Source organism: Notechis scutatus, chromosome 11 (genome assembly GCF_049901735.1).
Source record: "Notechis scutatus isolate UNSWTSFEM ecotype Mainland chromosome 11, rNotScu1.2, whole genome shotgun sequence".
In the NCBI taxonomy this organism is placed as follows: Eukaryota; Metazoa; Chordata; class Lepidosauria; order Squamata; family Elapidae; genus Notechis; species Notechis scutatus.
Window position 1 is genome coordinate 4,079,661 of NC_142019.1, and position 22,612 is coordinate 4,102,272.

The 22,612-nt window shown below is 39.1% G+C and overlaps 2 protein-coding genes across 2 annotated transcripts in view; one reads left to right on the plus strand and one right to left on the minus strand.

Moving 5' to 3' along the window:
• The window catches only part of CTXND1 (cortexin domain containing 1), a 413,279-nt gene that overhangs the window by 283,152 nt on the left and 107,515 nt on the right, over positions 1-22,612 (minus strand). The window lies entirely within an intron of this gene.
• Positions 1-22,612, plus strand: part of CEMIP (cell migration inducing hyaluronidase 1) — a 79,841-nt gene that overhangs the window by 23,322 nt on the left and 33,907 nt on the right. Inside the window, exons 7-11 of the mRNA XM_087972613.1 lie at positions 3,071-3,141; positions 4,394-4,489; positions 5,766-5,884; positions 11,732-11,873; positions 12,796-12,987. Coding sequence (XP_087828739.1) covers positions 3,071-3,141; positions 4,394-4,489; positions 5,766-5,884; positions 11,732-11,873; positions 12,796-12,987 — 620 coding nt within the window. The remainder of the gene's footprint in view (positions 1-3,070; positions 3,142-4,393; positions 4,490-5,765; positions 5,885-11,731; positions 11,874-12,795; positions 12,988-22,612) is intronic.

Sequence of the window (22,612 nt, forward strand, 5' to 3'; positions counted from 1 at the left end):
GCTGTAGCTCTGGGTTGCTGCCATTGTCCTCCTGCTCCGACTGCAGGCTCATCTTAACCATTGGTGAACCCTTCTTGCCATCGGTGGTTTCAATTAGTGGTTTTTCTCATTGGAAGGGGTTTAGCAAGAGGTTCCCCAGGGCCCCCCCCCACAATTCCAAGCACTTTCTCCCACTTTCTCGCCTCATCAATCCTTCCCTGTTCTCGATCTCTGTCGTTTTAATTTTTTTTTAAAGTAACATGTAGTTCTCCAGCCAAATGGAGAACAGCCAGCTGTGTACTTGTTGCCTGCCAGTTGCTTAACGATTGTCTGTCTTTACTGTCCAAGGCAGACAGTAAAAATGGGTGGCTTGTGTCAATCAACTGTTTGACTTTATTGTGCATTCAGAGATGTCTTATGGAGTGCAACTATAAATAGAAGAACCTTTGGCCAACTTTGCTTGACCTAACAATGAAAGAGGAGTATGTAAACTGTTGTAGATATAAAGGGGGGTGAAACTTCTCTATATCAGACATTAATCCCGATGGCTAGACAGTTGGCATCTCTGTCTGAATCCAATTCAAATGTCAGGTGGGAAAGATCAGGGCCACATATGACATTCTAATTAAAGTGATTTATTTCTTGTTATTCCTATGCATGGGAATCTATACAATTAACGGTTAGCACTATCTTTGCATCAGATCAGGTTCACATAATTCAATAGGAGGCTGGACTTAAGTCTTTTTAGTGGCTACATAGAGACTCCAGGCCGGTTCCTCTTTTGACTCCATCCCGAATTTTATCATTATTTCTCCTACATCCACCCTTCCTGAAGAAAGGTCTTGTTTGAACCATCCACAGGCAATATTATTGGACAGACATATGGATCCTGCTTGGTCAGTCCCAAATGAGAATGGATGCTGAGTAGAGTAGAGTAGAGTAGAGTAGAGTAGAACAGAACAGAACAGAACAACAGAACAGAACAGAACAGAACAGAACAGAATAGAATAGAATAGAATAGAATAGAATAGAATAGAATAGAATAGAATAGAATAGAACACTTTGGAAGTCTTCTAGTCTAACCCCCTATACCATTTCAGACAAATGATTGCCCAATCTCTTCTTAAAATTTCCAGTGTTGGAGAATTCACAACTTCTGGAGGCAAGTTGTTCCACTGATTAATTGTTCTAACTGTCAGGAAATTTCTTCTTAGTTCTAAGTTGCTTCTCTCCTTGATTTAGTTTCTACCCATTGCTTCTTGTGTCAGGTGCTTTGGATAATAGCTTGATTCCCTCTTTTTTGTGGCAACCCCTGAGATATTGAAACACTGCTATCATGTCACCCCAGTCCTTCTTTTCAGCAAACTAGACATACATAGGTGTCCTTTTCACATCTATTGAATTGTGATTCTTTCCTTATTACATGTTTATTTTTCTTAAAAGCTGGAGGAAAATATGCATAACAGAAACTAAGATACTAAGATGTTAAGACACTTAGACCAAGGCTGAGTCTGAGACTAAGATAAGACTTGAGCTGGATCATCCAGCTATGCTGTTCTAGAATGGCCAGAGACGATGCCCTGCTATGTCCCCCATTACATTGGGTTGTTCTATTCCATCTTCTCTCTATACTGAGCAGGCCAAACTGCCTCTCAAAATCAAGCAACATCCACATGCATATTTTCATCCTTTCCTTCTCAATAAATCCTCTCATAGTAAAAAGATAGACTTTGACTCTTTTCTTTTCAGGCAGCATTGGGCAAAAATGGCCTTCTAACCTACTTAAAGGATGATGAATAAACAGCCAAGTTGGAGTCAAGAATGCAGCTAGTGGAATCTAGCACCATTCTAACCACACAGAGAAACAAATTTAAATATGGCAATGATGGAAAGTTCTATAAACATTATGCTCAATAATGTGTCTCTTTTAGTCTGGTTTTTAAAAAAACTTTAGAATCCCAGTTAGAATCCTGTAGGCTGTCTTGAATTTCCCACCAGGCCCTTCTCGTTTACTAGTGCCCAATGCCATTAATTAATGAAGTTGTTGCTTGGAACAGCAGGGCAAACTCTCGTAGGACAGAGAATTTTCAGTTCTTCTTGTTTATGTCTGGTTATTTCCCCCCCCCCCCCCTCCCCCCAAATCTGTGTCCTCTTGCTCGTGGTCTTAGTGGCCTCTGCAACTGTCTGGTTTGAAAAGTTAATAGCAAAAAATAATATATTAAGAAGAAAAAAAACCACATGCACATATTACTCATCGAGATTTCAGAAAGATCTATAAACACCACTGCTAATTTCTCAGAGTTCCATGAATTCAAGGCAGACTCATATTTATTAAAAATACACAGAGAGAGACATATTTAGTCAATTAATCAATAAAATGAATCTACCTATAAGTTCCCTACAATTACCCTCTTTGTATTCTGTTGTATTCATTTGCCTAGTCTTGACTCTTCCAGAGAGTGGAATTAACAGCCAGATATTTTCAGTTCATTGAAAGGCATTTCTAAGAATTCAGCACAATCTCTGCAAAAGCTAGCTCTTTTATAGCTTGATCTCTGATGGGATTCCTCTGAAGAAGTTCTGAGAAATTTTTCATCCAAAGCTGGAGCTTTGTCAACTTGGAAACGGTCGAGTTTTATGCTGTAAGGCATTTGCATGATGGGAATTCTTAGAAGTCATAACTCTTTGCTTTGTTTCAAGCCGAAGGAAATAAATTCATTAAGATAAGCAAATATTTTCTGGCTTTATAACAGTTCTTAGAAAATATGTTTTGTATGTGAATAAGTGCAGAGGCACCATTGACTTTAGCCAGGTTGAAGTTAACTAGACTTGGGAAGTCAAATACACATTGAAACAGAAGGCAGTGGCAAACTACCTCCATCAAGCTGCCAGGAAAACAGCTGGATGCAGGCACCAGGAGTCTAGCTTCACTCATGAATTTTTTCAACAACAACAAAAAAAACCCCTCAGAGTTTAATCTGTCTGGGGAGCTATGAAAAGAGAACAAAACAAGCCATATTCCAAAAAGATGCATGTATTTCTTGCAAAAGAGTAATGCTAAGTTGTGTGTTGTTTTTCTTTGATTCCCCAGGCATCCCTGGAGCTTCATTACAGTCAAAGGAAAACCTTTGTCATCTGTTGAAGATCATGTTGAATATCAAGGTAATCATCAAGATATGGCCATTAGAATAATGGCAGATAAATTATATTGAGTGGCATTTTGGCATAAGGCATTGGGCTACCTCAGATATTATTTAAGGCCATGTCTTATGTTGTCTGGAATGGTGAACCTTCTGAGAATGAAAGGTTACAGTTTTTAAGCAGAGCCCAAATTCAGGAAGGATTTTACTTTCATCACATTTCTTGAGTTTGTAGAGGCATCAGAGCCAAAAATCTAGGTTCCTTTGTCTGGTTTGAATCCTATCTGCTGAAGACTCTCAGCCTCTTATGTACTTGGTCCACATCTCAATACTGTCCAATGTCTTATAGAACAGCAAGGGTTCTAACTATGCTTTGATGACCATGATTCAAACTTAGCCTCAGGTCACAGCAGAAACTCTGAATGGGTAAACTAATGTCAAACACTGCATTGAAATCCTGGTTTATCTGCAGTTAATGAGACTTTGTGGACAGGCTAGGACTCAACCACAAAGTAGACCAGGAAGAAGCTTTGTTATTGCGGCAAATTCTAAACTGGCCTGTTGTGTTTTAGTTGCACCCCTCACTTTCTTGAGTAAAGTAAATTTCATGGGTAGCTTCCTAGAAGGTCACGATTCTGGTGGGAGATTGGAGACTAAAACATCCTTTGTTCTAATGGTGTGTCTCGACATTGTGTCTCATACTGTGGTCTAAACCCTATTTGCAGACGTTTCATTATCCAAACTAGGTAACATCAAAAGTGCTAGATTCGCCAGCACCTAGTTTGGATAACAAAATGTCTGCAAGAAATAACAACCAAGCTCAGAGAGCACCAGGGACCCCTCATTTCAACCCTGAGCTACAAATATCCTCCTTTATTGGTAACTTTCTTATCCCTACTGCTGGTTTATTTCAAACTTCTTTAGGTCTTCCAAAAATCCCTTTATAGCTCTTCTGCAACCAGAACTTGAGAGACGTGGGAAAATAAGTAATTTATATTCCTTCTCCCCTGTCATTCTGCTGAATTTGCAGATGCTCCCTTTCAGGTTGACAGTCAATTTTGCTTAAGAGATGATATAAACAATCATGTCCATGTTGAACACTTGCATTTAAAACTGTGCAGGTCCCTTTCATATGTGTGTTCTAAATCCCCCAAAGAAACACAACAACCAAACTGTTAACAGCTTCTCTATAACTAACTGCAGCTTTGGGGATTGCTAGGAAGTCCTTCTCTTGCTTCCCTTTTGGTTTTTATTTTTTTATTTTTATTTTGCAGGACGCAAAGGTTCAGCTCTTGCCAAAGTATTCAAATTGTTCCAGGCTGAAAACGGAGAGTATTTCAATGTGTCTTCAACCAGTGAATGGGTTCAAGGTGAGGCTTTTCTTCTTTGGATCAAGTTTGCAATGCAATTCCTGGTGCAGCTGGAAATGTTCCTCAACCCCAACATACAAAAATCAACCCAAGGCTGAACTACAACTCCCAACATCCCTCAGCATTGGCCCTGATGTGTGAAGATGTTCAGCAACACAGGGACAATACTTGAATTTCCACTGTTTGGTCCCATAGTAGACAGGGGCATTACAAGCTGTTTTGATGCTGCACAAAGAAACTGATAGCTTTGTTTCATCACATCCAGGCCGGTGATGACTGGCTATTGATACATTGACTGTAGGCAATAGCAATAGCACTTAGTCTTATATACTATACTGCTTCACAGTGCTTGACAGCCCTCTCTAAGTGGTTTACCTTTCCCCCTCCCCCCAACAATCTGGGTCCTCATTTTAGTGACCTTGGAAGGATGGAAGGGGAGTTAACGTTGAACGTGTGAGGATAGAACTGTTGGCAGTGGGCAGAGTTAGCCTGCAATGCTGCATTCTAACCACTGTGCCACCATAGCTCAGGCAGCCCTCCAGCACTCATTTATAGCACCCCACAGAGAAAATAATTAAATTGGAGCTAAATTTAAAGATAGTAGCAATTGGCCTCAAGGCAAATTCCCTCTTCTAGTCTTATACTTAAACTCATTTCTCTCTCCTGATGCTCAAAACAGACACAGACATCCAAATTCGTCCAGTTTGTTTCTAGTGGTATGACCAGGTGGTCTTCTCCAGTCCTCCAGAAACTTGAGATATTGCTCCAATCCCTCATAAATTGTCCTCTTTGGACATACTAACCTTTGTCAGTTTCTCATGAAAACCCTATTTTGTGATCTGTGGCAGGATTTGGAATAAACATAAGTTGAAGAAAAGAATGTCATTTATTGGCTAAGATGCTCATATTAATCTCTATTTAGTTATATTGTCATTAGAATCTCTGCAATATTATACCTTGAAATGTACCAGTAAACCATGAATGTTCCATCATAGACCCATTTATTTTGGTTTTGCCACCTCTCTTCTTCTCCAGCCTATCCTTCAAAGACCAAATATGGAAAGACTGGTTTCTCCTTTCATCAGTAGCCTGATGTGCTTTGGGACACCTAACATTTGATGACCTGGAGAAAACTCCAGGAATGGGTAGCTTTTAAATAGATTTTGTAACATATTTTGGCATCGAGATTTAATGGAGCAGCACATTTTTTCCATTATTCATTAAGGCCTGTTGTGTCCAAAATGACCTTAATTTGAGTGGTTTCCGTTTTTTCCAGATGTTGAGTGGACTGAGTGGTTTGAGAAACCAAAAATATCAAAATCCAAAGATGGAGAGAGACTCTCAGACTTAAGAGCTGCTCATCCAGAAATCTGTGATCATCCTGTGGGTCTCCAGGTATGTCATACGGAGTAATCATCCTCGATCGCAGGAGGCCTTCAAACTTGGCAAAATTAAGACTTGTGGACTTCAATTCCCAGAATTCCCCAGCCAGCCATATTGAAATTGAAGTTCACAAGACTTAAAGTTGACAAGTTTACCTTAAAGTTGCTCTAATATTATACCTGTTTTCCATAATTTGGTTCGCTCTTGTATTGCAATTGATGGAAGCTTGGTTGTTGATAGATTATTATTTTTTTAGCTGATAGATAGTGATTCTCTCTCCAGATAGGAATGAGAAAGAAGTGTGTGCAGTTTGCATTTGAAATCAAATGTAATGAGGCATGAACAAATATGTGAAGTAAAACTTAAGCCTCATTTGAAAATCACATTTCACAATTTTTCAATCCAATTCTCACTTTTCTTCTTAGAGAAGCATCTTTAATATTCAATATCTATATTGTCGGGAAAAGACGGTACTCAAATGCATATTGCCAGGGGAAAGAGTTTACAAAATTCTCCATGACAAAATTTCAAGTAAAAAAATTGGAGAAATGACACACTTAAACACATACATGAACTTTATGTTTTTTAAAAAGTAGAATTTAATCTGATGGACCTGGAAAAAAAGAAAAAGAAAAACGGGAAGAAATTAAAAGCCACCCATCCATACTTTCCAGCTGGCATGACCTGCAGTTCCAATCATTGTGTAATAAATTGGAAAGTAGAAATAATTTCTTTTGAAGTTTATGGGACCTTTGGGCTTTACGATGGACTATGTTCTGTTCAGTATTGGCACAGTATATTGTTTTGCTCAGGTTGGTGTGAGATGAGTGGTGTAGAGCCAACATGAAAATATGTAAGAGTCATGGATCCCAGCTTTTTGTGCCATGATTGAAATTTGCTATTTCAGAATAACAGAATTGGAAGGGACCTCAGAGGTCTTCTAGTCCAACCCCCCTGCTTGAGCAGGAGATCCTATATCATTTCAGACAAATGGCTGTACAGTCTCTTTTTGAAAGCCTTCAGTGATGGAACACCCACAATTTCTGAAGGCAAGCTAATCCATTGGTTGATTGCTCTCACCATTAGGAAATTTCTCCTTAGTTCTAGGTTGCTTCTCTCCTTGGTTAGTTTCCAACCATTGTTTCTTCTCTTACCTTCTGGTACTTTGGAAAAATAAGTTGATCCCCTTGTCTATGTAGGAGCCCCTCAAATATTGGAACAGTGCTAGTCCTTCTTTTCTCTAGACTAGCCATACCCAATTCCTGTCATCATTCTTTGTATGTTTTACCCTCCAGCCCCCTAATAATTTTTATTGCTCTTCTCTGCACTCTTTCCAAAGTCTTATCATCTTTTTCATGTCATGCAAAGACTTTCTTTACTCAAGTGACATGTTTAACAGTTGATCAACCCCCTCCCCCAAGCTATTATTTTGAGAGAGAGAGAAAGAGAGATAGGGAAATCTTCATTAAATATCTAATTTTTAGTGGAACAAGGAAGAAGGTAATGCGAGCAACATATGTGTTGGGTGGACTCACTCTTTGGATCCTGGCTGCCATGTCTGATATCGATAATCCCTTTGTTTTGAAAAGCCAACTAATTAAGAAAATTCCTTTCTTCTGTCACGGATGGACCAGAAGCTATCAGGCTGCCAATCATAACAAATAACCCCATCATAAACCATTTCATAATGATTTATCACCGTTTAAGAATGATGAGTCAAGTAATCTGCCCTGTTCCAAAACCGCTCCAAAGTTTTCAGAGATTTCCGTGAAGAACTTGGCACCACTCAACAAAGTAAAGCAAAATCTTTAATACCCCCTGAGGGATGACACTTGAAAGAAGAGATTTGCCTCAAACCACGAAAAGAGCTGTGGCCCACGGATTATTTTCGCAGAGAGCAACCTGCTGCTTGTTATGTTGGACTCACTCCTGAATAAACCTGGAATAGATTATTATTCTGTCAGAATTGTTATTCTCTGCCTTCTTGCTGAGTTGTCTTCAGCACGTGGCTCTCAATCTGGGTATCATTAGACCTTTGAAACAAGGGCAGCAGGAAACAAAAAGACATTTGAGTCAATCAGGCCATTTAGAATAGAGTAGAGTAGAGTAGAGTAGAATTTATGAAAGAATAGAATAGAATAGAATAGAATAGAATAGAATAGAATAGAATAGAATAGAATAGAATAGAATAGAATAGAATTCTTTATTGGCCAAGTGTGATTGGACACAAGAGGAATTTGTCTTGGTGGAAATGCTCTCAGTGTACATTTAAAGAAAAGATACATTTGTCAAGAGTCAAGAATCATCAGGTACAACACTTAATAATAGTAAAAAGATATTTGAATCAACATTTATATATATATATATATATTCAGCTTATGTTCGGGTATTATTCCCACGTATATATATAGTTGTTGCTTTTAAAGTTGTAGGGTATTTTCCCACGTCATTATAGTTGTGCTTTTAAAGTTGTAGCAACGTTTCAGCAGAATCTCATCTGCCATCATCAGGCTTCTGTATTGTGTCCGTCTGTGAGTCAGACTTTTACAGTGGTTTCAGATTTAAATTTGGGGCAGCCTATTGCTGTGCCAGAATGGTTTTTTCTTCATCCTGATTGGTTGGGAGTCTTGGTCTGTGTTTATTGGTCTCGGAGTTTGCTGTGTTCTGCTTGATTGGTGTCTCTAATATCTTCTGTCTGTTTTTGGCTCTTTTTGTATCTTGATTGGCTGGCAGCATTGTGTTACTTTATTGGAGGTCTTTAGTGCAGCTTGGCTCCGGGTAAATGCACTAAATGCACTAAAGACCTCCAATAAAGTAACACAATGCTGCCAGCCAATCAAGATACAAAAAGAGCCAAAAAACAGACAGAAGATATTAGAGACACCAATCAAGCAGAACACAGCAAACTCCGAGACCAATAAACACAGACCAAGACTCCCAACCAATCAGGATGAAGAAAAACCATTCTGGCACAGCAATAGGCTGCCCCAAATTTAAATCTGAAACCACTGTAAAAGTCTGACTCACAGATGGACACAATACAGAAGCCTGATGATGGCAGATGAGATTCTGCTGAAACTTGCTACAACTTTAAAAGCACAACTATAATGACGTGGAAAATACCCGAACAAAGCTGAAGGCCATACATGTAATACCGCGAAAACTTAAGAAATATATAATATATATATATATATATATATATATATATATATATATATATATATATATATATATATATATATAAAAAGAATTACAGATAGTCCTACCATAATTGAGCCCAAAATTTATGTCGCTGAGACATTTGTGAAGTGAATTTCGCCCCATTTTAGGACTTTTCTTGTTGTTAAGTGAATCATTGCAGTTGTTAAATTAACAACCCGGTGGTTAATTAAATCTGGCTTTCCCCCTTAATCTTACTTGCCAGCAGGTCGCAAAAAGATGTTCACAAGATCCAGGGACACTGCAACCATCATAAATATGAATCCGTTGCCAAGCATCCAAATCTTAGTCAGGTGACCACGAGGATACTGCAATGGTTATAAGTACGAAAGATGGTCGTAAGTCACTTTTTTTCAGTGACGTTGTAACTTCGAATGGTCACTAAATGAACTAAGAAAATGTGTAGAGATTCTCAGTCATCTAGTGTCATGTTTGGGACACTAAATGAATTGTGGTAAAGTCGAGGACTATCTATACTGATATGGCTCCCAACACAGGTCAGAATGTTTGCTCGTGGACCCATTTGATGGAAGCAGACTAGAATTTTGCTTGCCCCACTGTCTTAGGTGACAGTGGATAGTGGGGAAGCTATCCTGTCTCAGAATGAATTAACAGACTATTAAAAACACAAGGCAAAATCTTTGAGAATTAGAATAGAGTAGAATAACAGAGTTGGAAGGGACCTTGGAGGTCTTCTAGTCCAACCCCCTGCTTATGCAGGAAACCCTACACCACTTCAGACAAATGGTTATCCAACATCTTTTTAAAAACTTCCAGTGTTGGAGCATTCACAACTTCTGGAGGCAAGTTGTTCCACTGGTTAATTGTTCTAACTGTGAGGAAATTTCTCCTTAGTTCTAAGTTCTCCTTGGTTAGTTTCCATCCATTGCTTCTTGTCCTGTCCTCAGGTGCTTTGGAGAATAGCTTGACTCCCTCTTCTTTGTGGCAGCCACTGAGATATTGGAACACTGCTTTCATGCCTCCCCTAGTCCTTCTTTTCATTAAATTAGACATACCCAATTCCTGCAGCTGTTGTTCATAAGTTTTAGCCTCCAGTCCCTAATCATCTTTGTTGCTCTTCTCTGCACTCTTTCTAGAGTCTCAACATCTTTTTTACATTGTGGCAACCAAAAATTAGAATGCTCGTTGAATTTACTGTCTCTATTTTGAGGCTACCTGATTATTGGAACTCTGGGTAGCTAACCATTAAAAAGGAATAAAAAAGAAGATATGTCAAAGAAAAGAGAACATGACCAACAGAACACTGTCCCCCATAACACATTCTAAATCAAAGCCTGGGAGAAAAAAAACACCCCAGATTTTTAATAATTTGTGAAAAATCAATAAGGCATGAGTGAGATTTCAGATCTGCAGGATGGATATCATTGCAGAGAGAGGACATATCATCACAAAGAGCCACTTCCTAGTCCCTCAAGATGGCATTGTTTTGTATTAACTGCAGCTTGAATAGCATTTGCTCAAAACTAGAAAAGTGAAAAGATTCCGATAGAAGAGAACGTGGTTAGGAAAATATTATAATGTGCAGAAATGAATAGACTAACACTGGTGATTAAAGAAAAAGAACAAACTGAATATTATATAAATCATTCTATCAATGGTTGGAAAAGAGAAAGAGAAATTAGAAATTAAATATATAAACATAGAGTATATCTATATAGAACATATATGAATATATGAATATAGAGGGGAAGGGGTTAAGAAGGGGATGGTTACAATGATAAGACATATTATGTATAGTAGTGCAAAATAAGAATGTAATGTAATTATTATTGTTATGGTAAGGAAATTGAATTAACCATAAATATTTTGGCACAAAATATTTGTACCCAGATGACACACTGTTTAAAGAAAAGATGGAATGTTTGTAAAAATAAAATAAAAACTTATAGGGAAAAAAAGATGCCATTGTTTAATCCATGTGACCTGAGCAAGAACAAGTACAAACATAAGAAATAACTTATTCCCTGCCTTGAACTATTTATAAAAAAAATTATAAAGGCTGGATAAAAATCAAATCAATAAATAAAAGATAAAAGTGTGAACAGCAGACAGGTTATTGCTATGCACCACATCCATTTAAAATAGGAATCTTGCAATATATTGAAAGAGCTTGAGCAATTAAAAGGCCTTTGGTTTGGGGTGAAAAACAGAGAAAGTTGGTGGCAGGCCAAAAAAAATCTCTCGTTCGGAAGAGCATTTGGCAGCTACCAGTTAAAAAAAAAACACATCCATTTTAAGTGTAAGGAATTTGCCGTGGAATATTCTAGAGCCCGAAACATCTAATGATGATCTTAAGATGGAGACATGAAAGGGTTTTCAATAACTCTGGTCCAAAGCCAAGAACTGCTTCATGGGCTCATATTATGACTTCAGACCTGGGGGACCCAGTGGAGATCATGGAAAATATGCATTCTGTGTTCGTAATGGTGCTTTGGGTTGCCTCCGAGGTAAATTCCGCTCAACTCACTGCAATGATTTAGATAAGAAGTTACCAGGCAGAAAATGCTTGTTTTTCTCCTCCTCATAAGTGTTGCTGAGCCTATGGTTCCAGTTGTTGTTGTACGAGCTGTTATTCTTGATAATCATATGCTTGGCAATTATTGTGTTTGCTCCTCTCAGGCGGTCACACTTGAGGGAACGAAACTGACAACTGAGGTCCTATACAAAAAAGGCCATGATTATAGATTTTTTTGCCGTGGCCCAGAGCAGACGGAGAAAGGCTGCCATAACTACAGAGTGCGCTTCTTATGTGGTCAACCTGGTAGGTGACTCATTCTCGAAAGCTAAGCACAGTATAATTGGGAGGAAACTATTCTGAAATTTGCTCTACTGATCTGTATATTCTGAAGGTAGCAAGATTTTACCTCAGAGACTTAAGTAGAAGTTCTGTTTTTTGTTTTTGTTTTTGCACGAGTCTAAAACTTTGGGGTTTCTGCATTCGCTTCTGTCACACAAACACTTTCTATTTCCAACCTGGATTTCCATTCTCTGTATCATGTTATTAGTCCTCATGCAGCTGTCCCAGCTGTTGAAGTACACAGCATATAAGGGCTGACTCTAAAAGGATATGAAACATGACAGAGTCGTGGGATGGCATAAAGGGCTACGCTATGGGTGCATTTATTTCTTTGTTTTTCTTCAGAAAAAACTGCAAATGAAAAGCAAGTACAGCAAGGTGAAGTCTATGTTCAAGTCTTTCCCTGTCAGGCTAGCTTTCTACTTGCATGGAATATTTTCTTTTGGGCATTTTATTTTATATGAATGGCACTCAATAGGCTACCCTCCACCCAGAGGCCCTTCTGCTTCCTCAGGGTTTTGTCAAGGAGATTGAATGGAAGATAGGGCAACCTCACACTGTTTTCCATGATGGCTTTTTGCAAACTCTCTGTGTGTGTATATATAAATAACACAAATAATGACAACAACTTCCTGATTATAATCATCAGATCTATGTGGTAGATGGTAGCTAAATAACAATGTAGGATCTATTTACTGTGCTTCCTGAATAAGAGGAAGACGCACAAATTTAGCTTGTGGTTGACAACAGCTGTCTTATCTTTCCAACATCCTTGTTTTATGAGTAAAAAGGTGTTTGGGCCATGGAGAATTGGAGAAGGAGCACACAAGATTTTCCTCTGCACTTCCTACCTTCATCCACTTTCTTTCCCTTGTTGGCTTTTCAGCAAGACCCAAGCTTACCATGCAGGTAGACACCAACGTGAACAGTACAATCCTGAGACTGGCTGACAACGTGCAGTCATGGAAGGTGGGAGACAAGATCGTGGTGGCCAGCACTGACTACTCCATGTACCAAGCTGAAGAGTTTGAGATCTTGCCCTGCAGAGCCTGTAAGCCCAACGAAGTCAAAGTGGCAGGTAAGGCTGAATGGCTCATGCTTTGAAGGAGAGCTAATGTCCTGTGTTTGTGGGGGTATCTTTGGGGCTGAGAGTACTACTAAATAGTAAGTTACATAGCCGATCTCTTGTCCTTGACATACAATAGCAATAAAACTTAGAGTTATATTTTGCCCGATAGTGTTTTATAGCAGGGCTTTCCAACCTCCAGTTTCTGGACTAGCACCAGTCCACAACATGCCAGAAACCAGTCCATGCAAGCAAGTGAAGCCCTATCTGTGGGATGCAGGCAGCACACAAAATAACGTCCCCTCCAGTCTGTGGAAAAACCTTTCTCCACAGAACTGGTCCCTGGTGCTCAAAAGGTTGGGGGACACTGCTTTTCAGCCCTCTATAAGTGATTTACAGAGTCAGCATCCTGCCCCACCACCCAACAATCTGGGTCCTCATTCTACTCACCTCGGAAGGATGGAAGGCTGAGACAACGTTAAGTCGGTCAGGAATCAAACTCCTGGCAATGTGAGCAGAGTTAGCCTGCAATACTGCATTGTAATGACTGGGAAGGAAGGAAGGAAGGAAGGAAGGAAGGAAGGAAGGAAGGAAGGAAGGAAGGAAGGAAGGAAGGAAGGAAGGAAGGAAGGAAGGAAGGAAGGAAGGAAGGAAGGAAGGAAGGAAGGGCGTTTGGACTTATATACCACTTTACATTGCTTTACAACCCTCTCTAAGTGGTTTACAGAATCAGCATCTTGCCCCCCAACAATTTGGGTCCTCATTTTCCCGGCCTCCAAAGGATGGAAGGTGGAGTCAGCCTTGAGTCAGTCAGGATCAAACTCTGGCTGTGGGCAGAGTTAGCCTGCAATACAGGCAGTCACCAGGACTCACACTGATTGAAAGGCACACACACCAAATGCACATACCCAAGTCTAGACAATCCTGCAAAAGGTAATCCCTTCTACCTTCCAGAATAGATGTAAAGTTATTCAGATAATTTCAGTAAGGCAGTTTTCAGCACTACATCATCCTCTGCAAATTTGACTCCTCCATTGTGCTCATTAATTTGGCATGCCTTCGGAAGTTGTGGCTGCTCCCTTATTGGACGTTTTTAAGAAGAGATTGGACAATCATCTATCTGAAGTTGCACAGGGTCTTCTGCTTGAGCAGAAGGTTGGATTAGAAGACCTTCAAGGCCCCTTCCAACTATGATATTCTGTTACCATTCTGTTCTGCGTTTTCTTCTGCCCATAAGCAACTTGATACAATTGTAAAGGTAAAGGTTCCCCTTGCACAATGCTAGTCGTTTCTGGCTCTAGGGGGTGGTGCTCATCTCCGTTATAAAGCCGAAGAGCCAGTGCTGTCCGAAGATGTCTCCATGGTCATGTGGCTGGCATGACTAAATGCCAAAGGTGCACAGAATGCTGTTCCCTTCCCACCAAAGTGGTCCCTATTTTTCTACTTGCATTTTTACATGCTTTTGAACTGCTAGGTTGGCAGAAGCTGGGACAAGTAACGGGAGCTCACTCCATTACGAGGCGTTAGGGATTCGAACCGCCAAACTGCTGACTTTTCTGATCAACAAGCTCAGTGTCTTAGCCACTGAGTCATGCGTCCCTTTACAATTGTAAAAAATTATACAATTGTAGCTTGTTCCAAAACCATGTTTTAGCCAACTAGAGCTTTGGGTCATGTGTCAACTCAGTGGATTAATGCTGAGTGGTACTGTCGCTGGGTCTGTGATTTTGCAATGAAATTGGGTTGCATGAGAAAAGGAGAAAGGGAGATCGGATCATCCCATACTAGAGGTATGGGATGATCCGATCTCCCTTTCTCATGGCACAGATCATCCTTAAATCATGAACCCCATTAAGTCTGATGCAAGTGGCTCAGTAGGAAATATGGCTTTTTTGGCTTGTGGTTGTTGCCAAGGCTGAAAGAAAGCGGGAGACTTATGCCAAGACAAATATTTTTCTGTGTTTTTAAATGCATCATAACCTCATGACCAAAGATGGCAGGCAGTTCTCTGCAGGGAAAGTGTCTCTACGACTCTATTTTCTTTGTCCTCCCCCTTTCTCCAGCAACACTTACATGATTAGGGGGGGAAAACCACACTAAATGAATGTGAGCCCCAAAGATATCCAGAGATAATAGAAAGAGAGTGGAATGTTGAGTGTCTGTCCTAAGTTTAGGTTTAGTTTAGTTTACTTTACTTTACTTTACTTTACTTTATTGTCATTGCACCTCGTACAATGAAATCAAACACCATCTTGACCATGAAAATAAACACAAACACACATCCTTCACACTCCACACATTGAATTGAAAACCCCCGACACCGCACCAACACTGCACTATACAGTAGAATTCAAGAGAGCTACTGCCCTAGGATAGAAACTGTTTTTCATCCTATTTGTCCTTGTTTTTATTATCCTGTATTGTCTGCCAGATGGTAATAGTTCAAAAAAAAGGCTTCCCAGGATGAGATGGATCTTTGAGAATGTTTTCAATTTTCTTAAGACAGCGGGAGCTATAAAGCGCTTCCAAAGAAGGGAGAGGGCAACCAATGATCTTCTAAGCTCCCGAGGTGTCCGAAAATGAGGGTGGTGGAAGGGAGCAGAAGAAGAGGAAATGCTTAAAGATTTCCTTCCTTTTGCTTGTCCCAAGAATGACAGAATAATAGGGTTGAAAGGGACTAGTCTAGCGAAGAGAAGGACCAGGGGAGACATGATAGCAGTCTTCCAATATTTGAGGGGCTGCCACAGAGAGGAGGAGGGGATCAAGCTATTTTGTAAAGCCCCCAAAGGCCAGACAAGGGATAATGGATGGAAACTGAACAAGGAGAGATTCAACCTGGAAATAAGGAGACATTTTCGGACAGTTGAGAACAATCAACCCATGGAACAGAAGTTGCCTTCAGAAGTTGTGGGAGCTTCATCACTGGAGGCTTTCAAGAAGAGACTGGACTGCCATCTGTCAAAAATGGTGTAAGGTCTCCTCCTTGGGTGGGGGGTTGGACTAGATGACCTACAAGGTCCCTTCCAACTCTGTTAATCTGTGAGGATCTGTGAGAGACTCTGGAGGTCTTTTAGTCCAACTCCTGCTCAAACAGGAGATCCGATACCATTCCAGACAAGAGGCTGTCTAGTCTCTTCTTAAAAACCTCCAGTGATGGAGCACCACAACTTCTGGAGGCAAGCTGTTCCACTGGTTAATTGTTCTCACTCCTAGGAAATTTCTCCTTAGTTGTTGATTGCTTTGCATTGGGGAGCTGGTGACTTCAAAGAGCCAAAGCCACACGTGGATCTGTGTTCCAGGATAAAAAATAATAATACCCAGTTTTCTAAAGCTTTCTCCGGAATGGTAGGATTACAATAAATACCTTTGCCAGTAAATTTAGACACCAATATTTTCATATTCTCTGCACGGAATACTTGCTGAACGAAGGGAGCAATTTTGGGACAATTTAAATTTGTGGTATAAACAGCTTCTCAGAGGATCAGCGAGGAATCAAGTCCCTTTTTGTTTGTCAGTAGCAAAGACCATTAAATTGGTTGTTAAGAATCGTGGTCACCCTTTCTCCTTCCTGCCAATCTACTTTTTAACTCCTTAAAATTAAGGCAATTTAAGATCAGTGATTCAACTCAAGAAAACCATCAAAACAGATTAGGCAATTGGCATGGGAGGGCATGTTTTGTTCATTCTCATAAAATAGCTGCAATCGCAGGAAAGTTATCTCCTTACCCAAAAAAAAAAAACAAAAAACTTTAGCAGACTAAAGAGAACACTGGCTGAGAACACTCAATTATCAGAAAGCAAACAGCTACCAGTCACTCAGGGTTGGTTTCAATCAATCCATCTTATCTTTGTCTTACTTTTTTCCCCTTGGCATCCTTCCAATGAAAGCACTAAATTGTAGCTACCTGCTATCTTTATTTCTCAACAATATCTCCAGAGCAATTTCAGATCCCAACCTAATTTTAGAAATAATGACGATGAAGAAGGCCTGGGCTTTGTAACATGCCAGCTGGACTTTGTAACATGCCAGCTTTCCATTGCTTTTCTTTCTTTCTTTCTTTCTTTCTTTCTTTCTTTCTTTCTTTCTTTCTTTCTTTCTTTCTTTCTTTCTTTCTTTCTTTCTTTCTTTCTTTCTTTCTTTCTTTCTTTCTTTCTTTCTTAAGCCAAGTGTGTTACACAAGCAGATGAAAAATAAAATCCCCATGAGTGAAGGAAACTAGCGGTTTGCACGTTGGCATCTTCACCTTCTTCATTTAAGGCAACTCTTTGACTGCATCCACACAACACTTTTTGATTAGATTATGGCCTAGTGACTGCATTTGCACCACAAGCTAGGTTGGGTTAGTTAGTTTTAACTTCCCAGGAGGAGGGAACGTTAGCATATTGTGCTTGTGTTTAGTTTATGGTTCAGAATATTATACAGAGGCAGAAAATGAATTGATTTATGAAACCAACTAAGGGTATTGTGGGAATGCAACCCATACCCACCTTAAGTCTATTACCTAGATAACTTGGAAACCCAGCCCAGAGCACTTTAAGCGCTCTGGAAGACTATAAGCTTCTACTGTGGATGTTTATTGAGATTCTCAGTCATCCAAGTCATGGTAGTTCCAAAGGTGCTTTTCCAAGAGACAACTGGATTTCCTGGTTTTTCTTTGAAGACATTCCGCTTCTCATCCAAGAAGCTTCTTCAGATCTTGGATGAGAAGCGAAATGTCATCAAAGAAAAACAAGAAAGTCCAGTTGCCTCTTGAAAAACACACACCTTTGGGTTCAACTGTGGAGCAGTATATAGGCAATTACCCCCATTAGACACCCATACCATAACTACTCTTCTGCTGGACCTGATGGGAAGGGAAGATGTAATCAGGAAGAGGTGGTCCACCAAATAACCCAACCCAGATCTGAGTTTCCTTGTAGGAAGAGAAAGTCAAAATATTATTGATGAAGGACCGATTTCCTGAACCTCCTGCCTCAATATCCTTGTCCCCACAACAACATTCAGCTTCCTTTCCTTTAATGACTGCTATGCTGAAACCTGGTTGTCGTTGCAGGAATGTCACAGGGAAAACATGTTCAAAAGAAGGTTTTCCTTTGTAAAATAAAATTGAATGAGAACTGGTTGGGCATCAAAAAAATGGTTGGAGTTCAGAAGTCCATGTAGGTTTCAATTCCCATGCCAGGCAAATGGATGAAAGGAAATACCTCCCTTATTTGAGATATTTCAGTTTTCCTATCTGCACCAGATTTGGGTTTTCCCGCCATGGGTGAGCTCTGAGGTTTTTTTCCACTTTCTGTGAAGGATTCAATGCTTTTTGATGCTTTACATCCGGACTTTGCTGAATTGGAGACTGGGAGCAAAAGCAGACAAAGGACTACAGGAAAGCAGGAAGGGTGGTTCTGGGAAAGGGAGATCAAACAAAACCTAAAATCCCAGCCATTATCTTTAGATTCATAACTACGTGGAGGTGAGACTGCTTTCAAATCTGGGGAGAATCATACATGGACAGAAATGATGTGATGGCCCTTTTTCATGTAAGAGATAAACAGCGAATAAATTGGCAGGCAAAATGATCACACAGACTAGCCTGGTTTTTATAGAGGGCTGTTTCCAGTTTGGCTTTGCAGATATCTTGGACTCTGAACTGGGTTACACAAAATGGATTACCCATAGATTTCTGCAAAGGTTTACCTTAAATCCATGGGAATCCTAACAGTGTGTAGCAAGTGTATGGGATGTCTGAAATCAGATGCAAGGTTTACAGGCCCAGATTGTCTACTGCGTCCTCTTTAAGAAGGAATAATGCCAGGGGCTCTTTTTTTTGGGGGGGGTTGCTAGCAGTTAAGACTTGTTGACCAGAAGGTTGGCAGTTCAAGACCTAAGTACCACATGAGGGGGTGAGCTCCTGTTACTTGCTCCAGCTCCTGCCCTCCTACAATTGGAAAGCATGCAAATGCAAGTATATAAATAGGTACCACTTTGATGGGAAGGTAATAGCATTCCATAGCCTCAGCATAACCATGGAAGCATATTCAGATAACCCTGGCTCCTTTGGCTAGGAAACAGAGATAAACACTCCCTCTAGAGTCAGACATAACTGGACAGGGGAAACTTTTACCTTTTTTTCAATGGCAGTTTTGTCCTTCAGAACTGGTTGAAGTTCAAACACACCCATGGCTGTGAGCACTCAACACACTGAAGTGAATCAAGTTTAGCAGAACCATTTGCCTCAATTATGTCATTTAGTTAGATTGCTCTGTGGCCGAGCATGTTGTGAGAACTCAGCTCATTTGGTTGGCTTATCATTCAGTGCCTTGTGAAAATATATTAGTTCAGAAACCAGGTTATGACATGATCATGTAATGAATGCAGACGGGTAGATAGGAGGTAAAGCAAGCAATGAATAGTGCTTATTATAAAGATAAATATCTGAAATGTTTTGATTACTATGAGCTACTTCCTCAGAATGTGCGGTTCAGAAAATTCCATACTAGGATGGCACTTCTCCAGATGGATAATTTTAAAAAGTTTTTTTTATTTGGTTTATGTTCCAGCCAGAAGTTTAACAGCAACATGCCTTTCACAAAAGCCTTGTGTGATATGCCCTAGATCTTCAAAAGTTGTTTTATTTATTTATTTATTTTTATTTGTTTATTTATTTATTTTGTCAAACAATTATTAGATAACAGGTATAACTATAAACATGGTTATAAATACATGAAATGGATATGAATAAGAAAAAAAAGAAACAATAGGACAGGAACGGTAGGCACGTTTTGGTGCGCTTATGCACACCCTCTGCAGACCTCTTAGGAAAGGGGTGAGGTCAATAGTAGACAGTCTAATGTTGAAGAGAACAACTTAGTTTATTTAGTTTGATGAAAGAAGAAAGCAATTAAGTACCTGACTAGAGAATTCTCAACTTAATGATATTTAATTTTAACAAATTAAATGCTAACTAGGCCAATCTTTAATCTTGTCTGGTCCCAATCATTACTTTGTGGAGTATGATTGTTGGAATACTACTCCAAGGCTAGATTTGGTCTTCAGCCTGGGGAAAGCAATGCATCCCTCTGATTTATCTTCTCAGGTTCTCATAATGCAAAAGGTTTTGCATGCATTTTTTTAAAAATTAGTAGCTATTAATCTAAATTGCTCAAGAATAAAGCCTTGAGGAAGTCTATTAATAACCACTAGGATCTATATAGCACGAAGTAAGCATCCTCCATAGGGACAAATCTCATCCTCCAGATTTTCTCAGTTGGACTGGCCAATCCTTCAAGAATTCTGCAAGTGATTGGTGAAATCCAATAGAGAGTTTTTTGCACTGTCAGAAGATTTAAATACATCTGCAGATCTTTTACAGATCCCCTTTCTTGGCAATACCAAAGTGAATTTGCGATCTTCTGCATTCACAGAAGAGGCTTTTCGGGTGTACTGGGCTTCACCCTTAGATATAAGAGCTTAGTTTACTGCTGTTCTGGATAAGATGGTTTTTGTCTCATTGTGTACTGTACAGTCGGCAGCTTCCTGCGGCTGTTATCTAATACAAATTGCCCTGTCTTTGATGTGTATTTCTCAATGTTATGTGGATGAGAGTCTTGCCATTGTAGGTTTCTTCTGCATTATTCATGTAAAATCTTTCTTGGAATCCTGTGACTTCTGGCTCCCTCTCTTCTCCAGGCAATGGGTTGAGCCACATTTAAAATGCTAAGATTGTGCCACCCAAAATGTAAGGCCAAAAAAATAGTGATAACTGACACTATGCAATCAGATAACCAAAACACGAATTGCTTTTCAGCAGCTGTTACTGAATAAACTAGAATTTTACTCCTTTCTTTTAAGACCAAGCATGAATAGTTCAAAACAACCCACTTGTGTGGGACAACCAGACCAAAAACCAGAATAACAGAGTTGGAAGGGACCTTAGAGGTCTTCTAGTCCAACCCCCTGCACAAGCAGAAAATCCTATACCATTTCAGACAAATGGTTATCCAACATCTTCTTAAAAACTTCCAGCGTTGGAGCATTCATAACTTCTGGACGCAAGTTGTTCCACTGATTAATTGTTCTAACTGTCAGGAAATTTCACCTTAGTTCTAAGTTGCTTCTCTCCTTGATTAGCTTCCACCCGTTGCTTCTTGTCTTGCCTTTTAGGTGCTTTGGAGAATAGCTTGACTCCCTCTTCTTCGTGGCAAGTTTTCTTTCTGTAGGACACACATATTTTGAAATGTGAAGTCTGGGGGAAAGTTTAGGAAGGAAATTAATACTTTACCCTCATTTTTCCTCCCTCCTTCTGATTCAATTCTTTCAGCGAAAGCCTTTAAGGAAGTAAAAAATGCTTCTTTCCACTTTTCTTTTGCATTCACCTCTTCAATCAGCATGGTCCCGGGTTGAACTTCTTTATACAGACACAGAACTCAATTTCATGCTCCTTTTTGTATACTATTCCATATCTTATACTATTTTACATTTTCTATATAGTTTTTCCCCTCTTTTAATTTTCTCAATTTTATTTTGATTATCTCATCTCAATTCAAATCATTATATTTATACTTTTGTCTGTTCTGTTTCAATTTCATATTATCTTTTCTCATTAAACAAATTTTCTTCTGTAGTTACTACAGAAGTATTGGAGTATGACACCTTTGGAGTATGACACCTTTATATTTTTTAATTACATCCATTCAACTCTTATTTAAACTTCAATATATACCTTAAGTTTATGACCTTCAATATAATACATAATACATAACTTCCAATCGAATTCTGCTTGGCACATTCTTATAATACACACTATATTCTTTTTTTAAAAAAAGAAAGATTGTAAATATATATAATTATAAACCCTCATTCCATTCCAGTTCAGTTCTATCATTAATAATCATTAAAACCATAACATCTTTAACACTTTTCAATTAAATATCATACTTCCTTAAAAACACATATAATCTCCATAATTAATTTTTCCCTTATTTCTCTTCACATATGTTTTATAAATCATTAAATATAACTTTTGTTACATTTATTTATTGACAAGCATTCCACTGAATTACGATAGCTATTTTATCAGACATTTTAATCATACATTGTTTCATATTTTCTAAAATTATTTCTGCTTTTAATATAACCATACTATCTTATGTACCTTTGCAGAATCCCTTTTTCCATTAAGTTTTCACCCATTATTTCTAAATAGACCCTGTTTCTCTATATTTTGCTTCTGTCCTTTATAACTTCTTTTCCTTTCTTTCTTCCCTCTCATCTTCTCCCTCCCTTTTTACCCCCTTGTCTCTCTAGTTCTAATTCTCTCTTCTGCATTTCCCTCTTCTGTTGCTTTCTGATTTTATACTTATTTTTCACTCTATTTTTTTTAGAGTTGTTTTTCCCAATCTTAAACTTTCCATTCTCTTTCTCCCCTTTCCTTTTTCCCCCATCTAAGATTACTTGTTCATTAAAGATGGCTTCTTCTTTGTTGCAATCTTCTTGTTCTGCAGGCATTTCTTGTTGTTTCTCATAATTCCAAATCTCCATTTCTAAAAACTGAAATACGAAGCCAAAAGAACCTCTCCCTTCTTGTGCATCTTCTTTGTACTTTTTAAGTTCCATTTTCAGTTCTTCTAAAAGTGGAGCCAT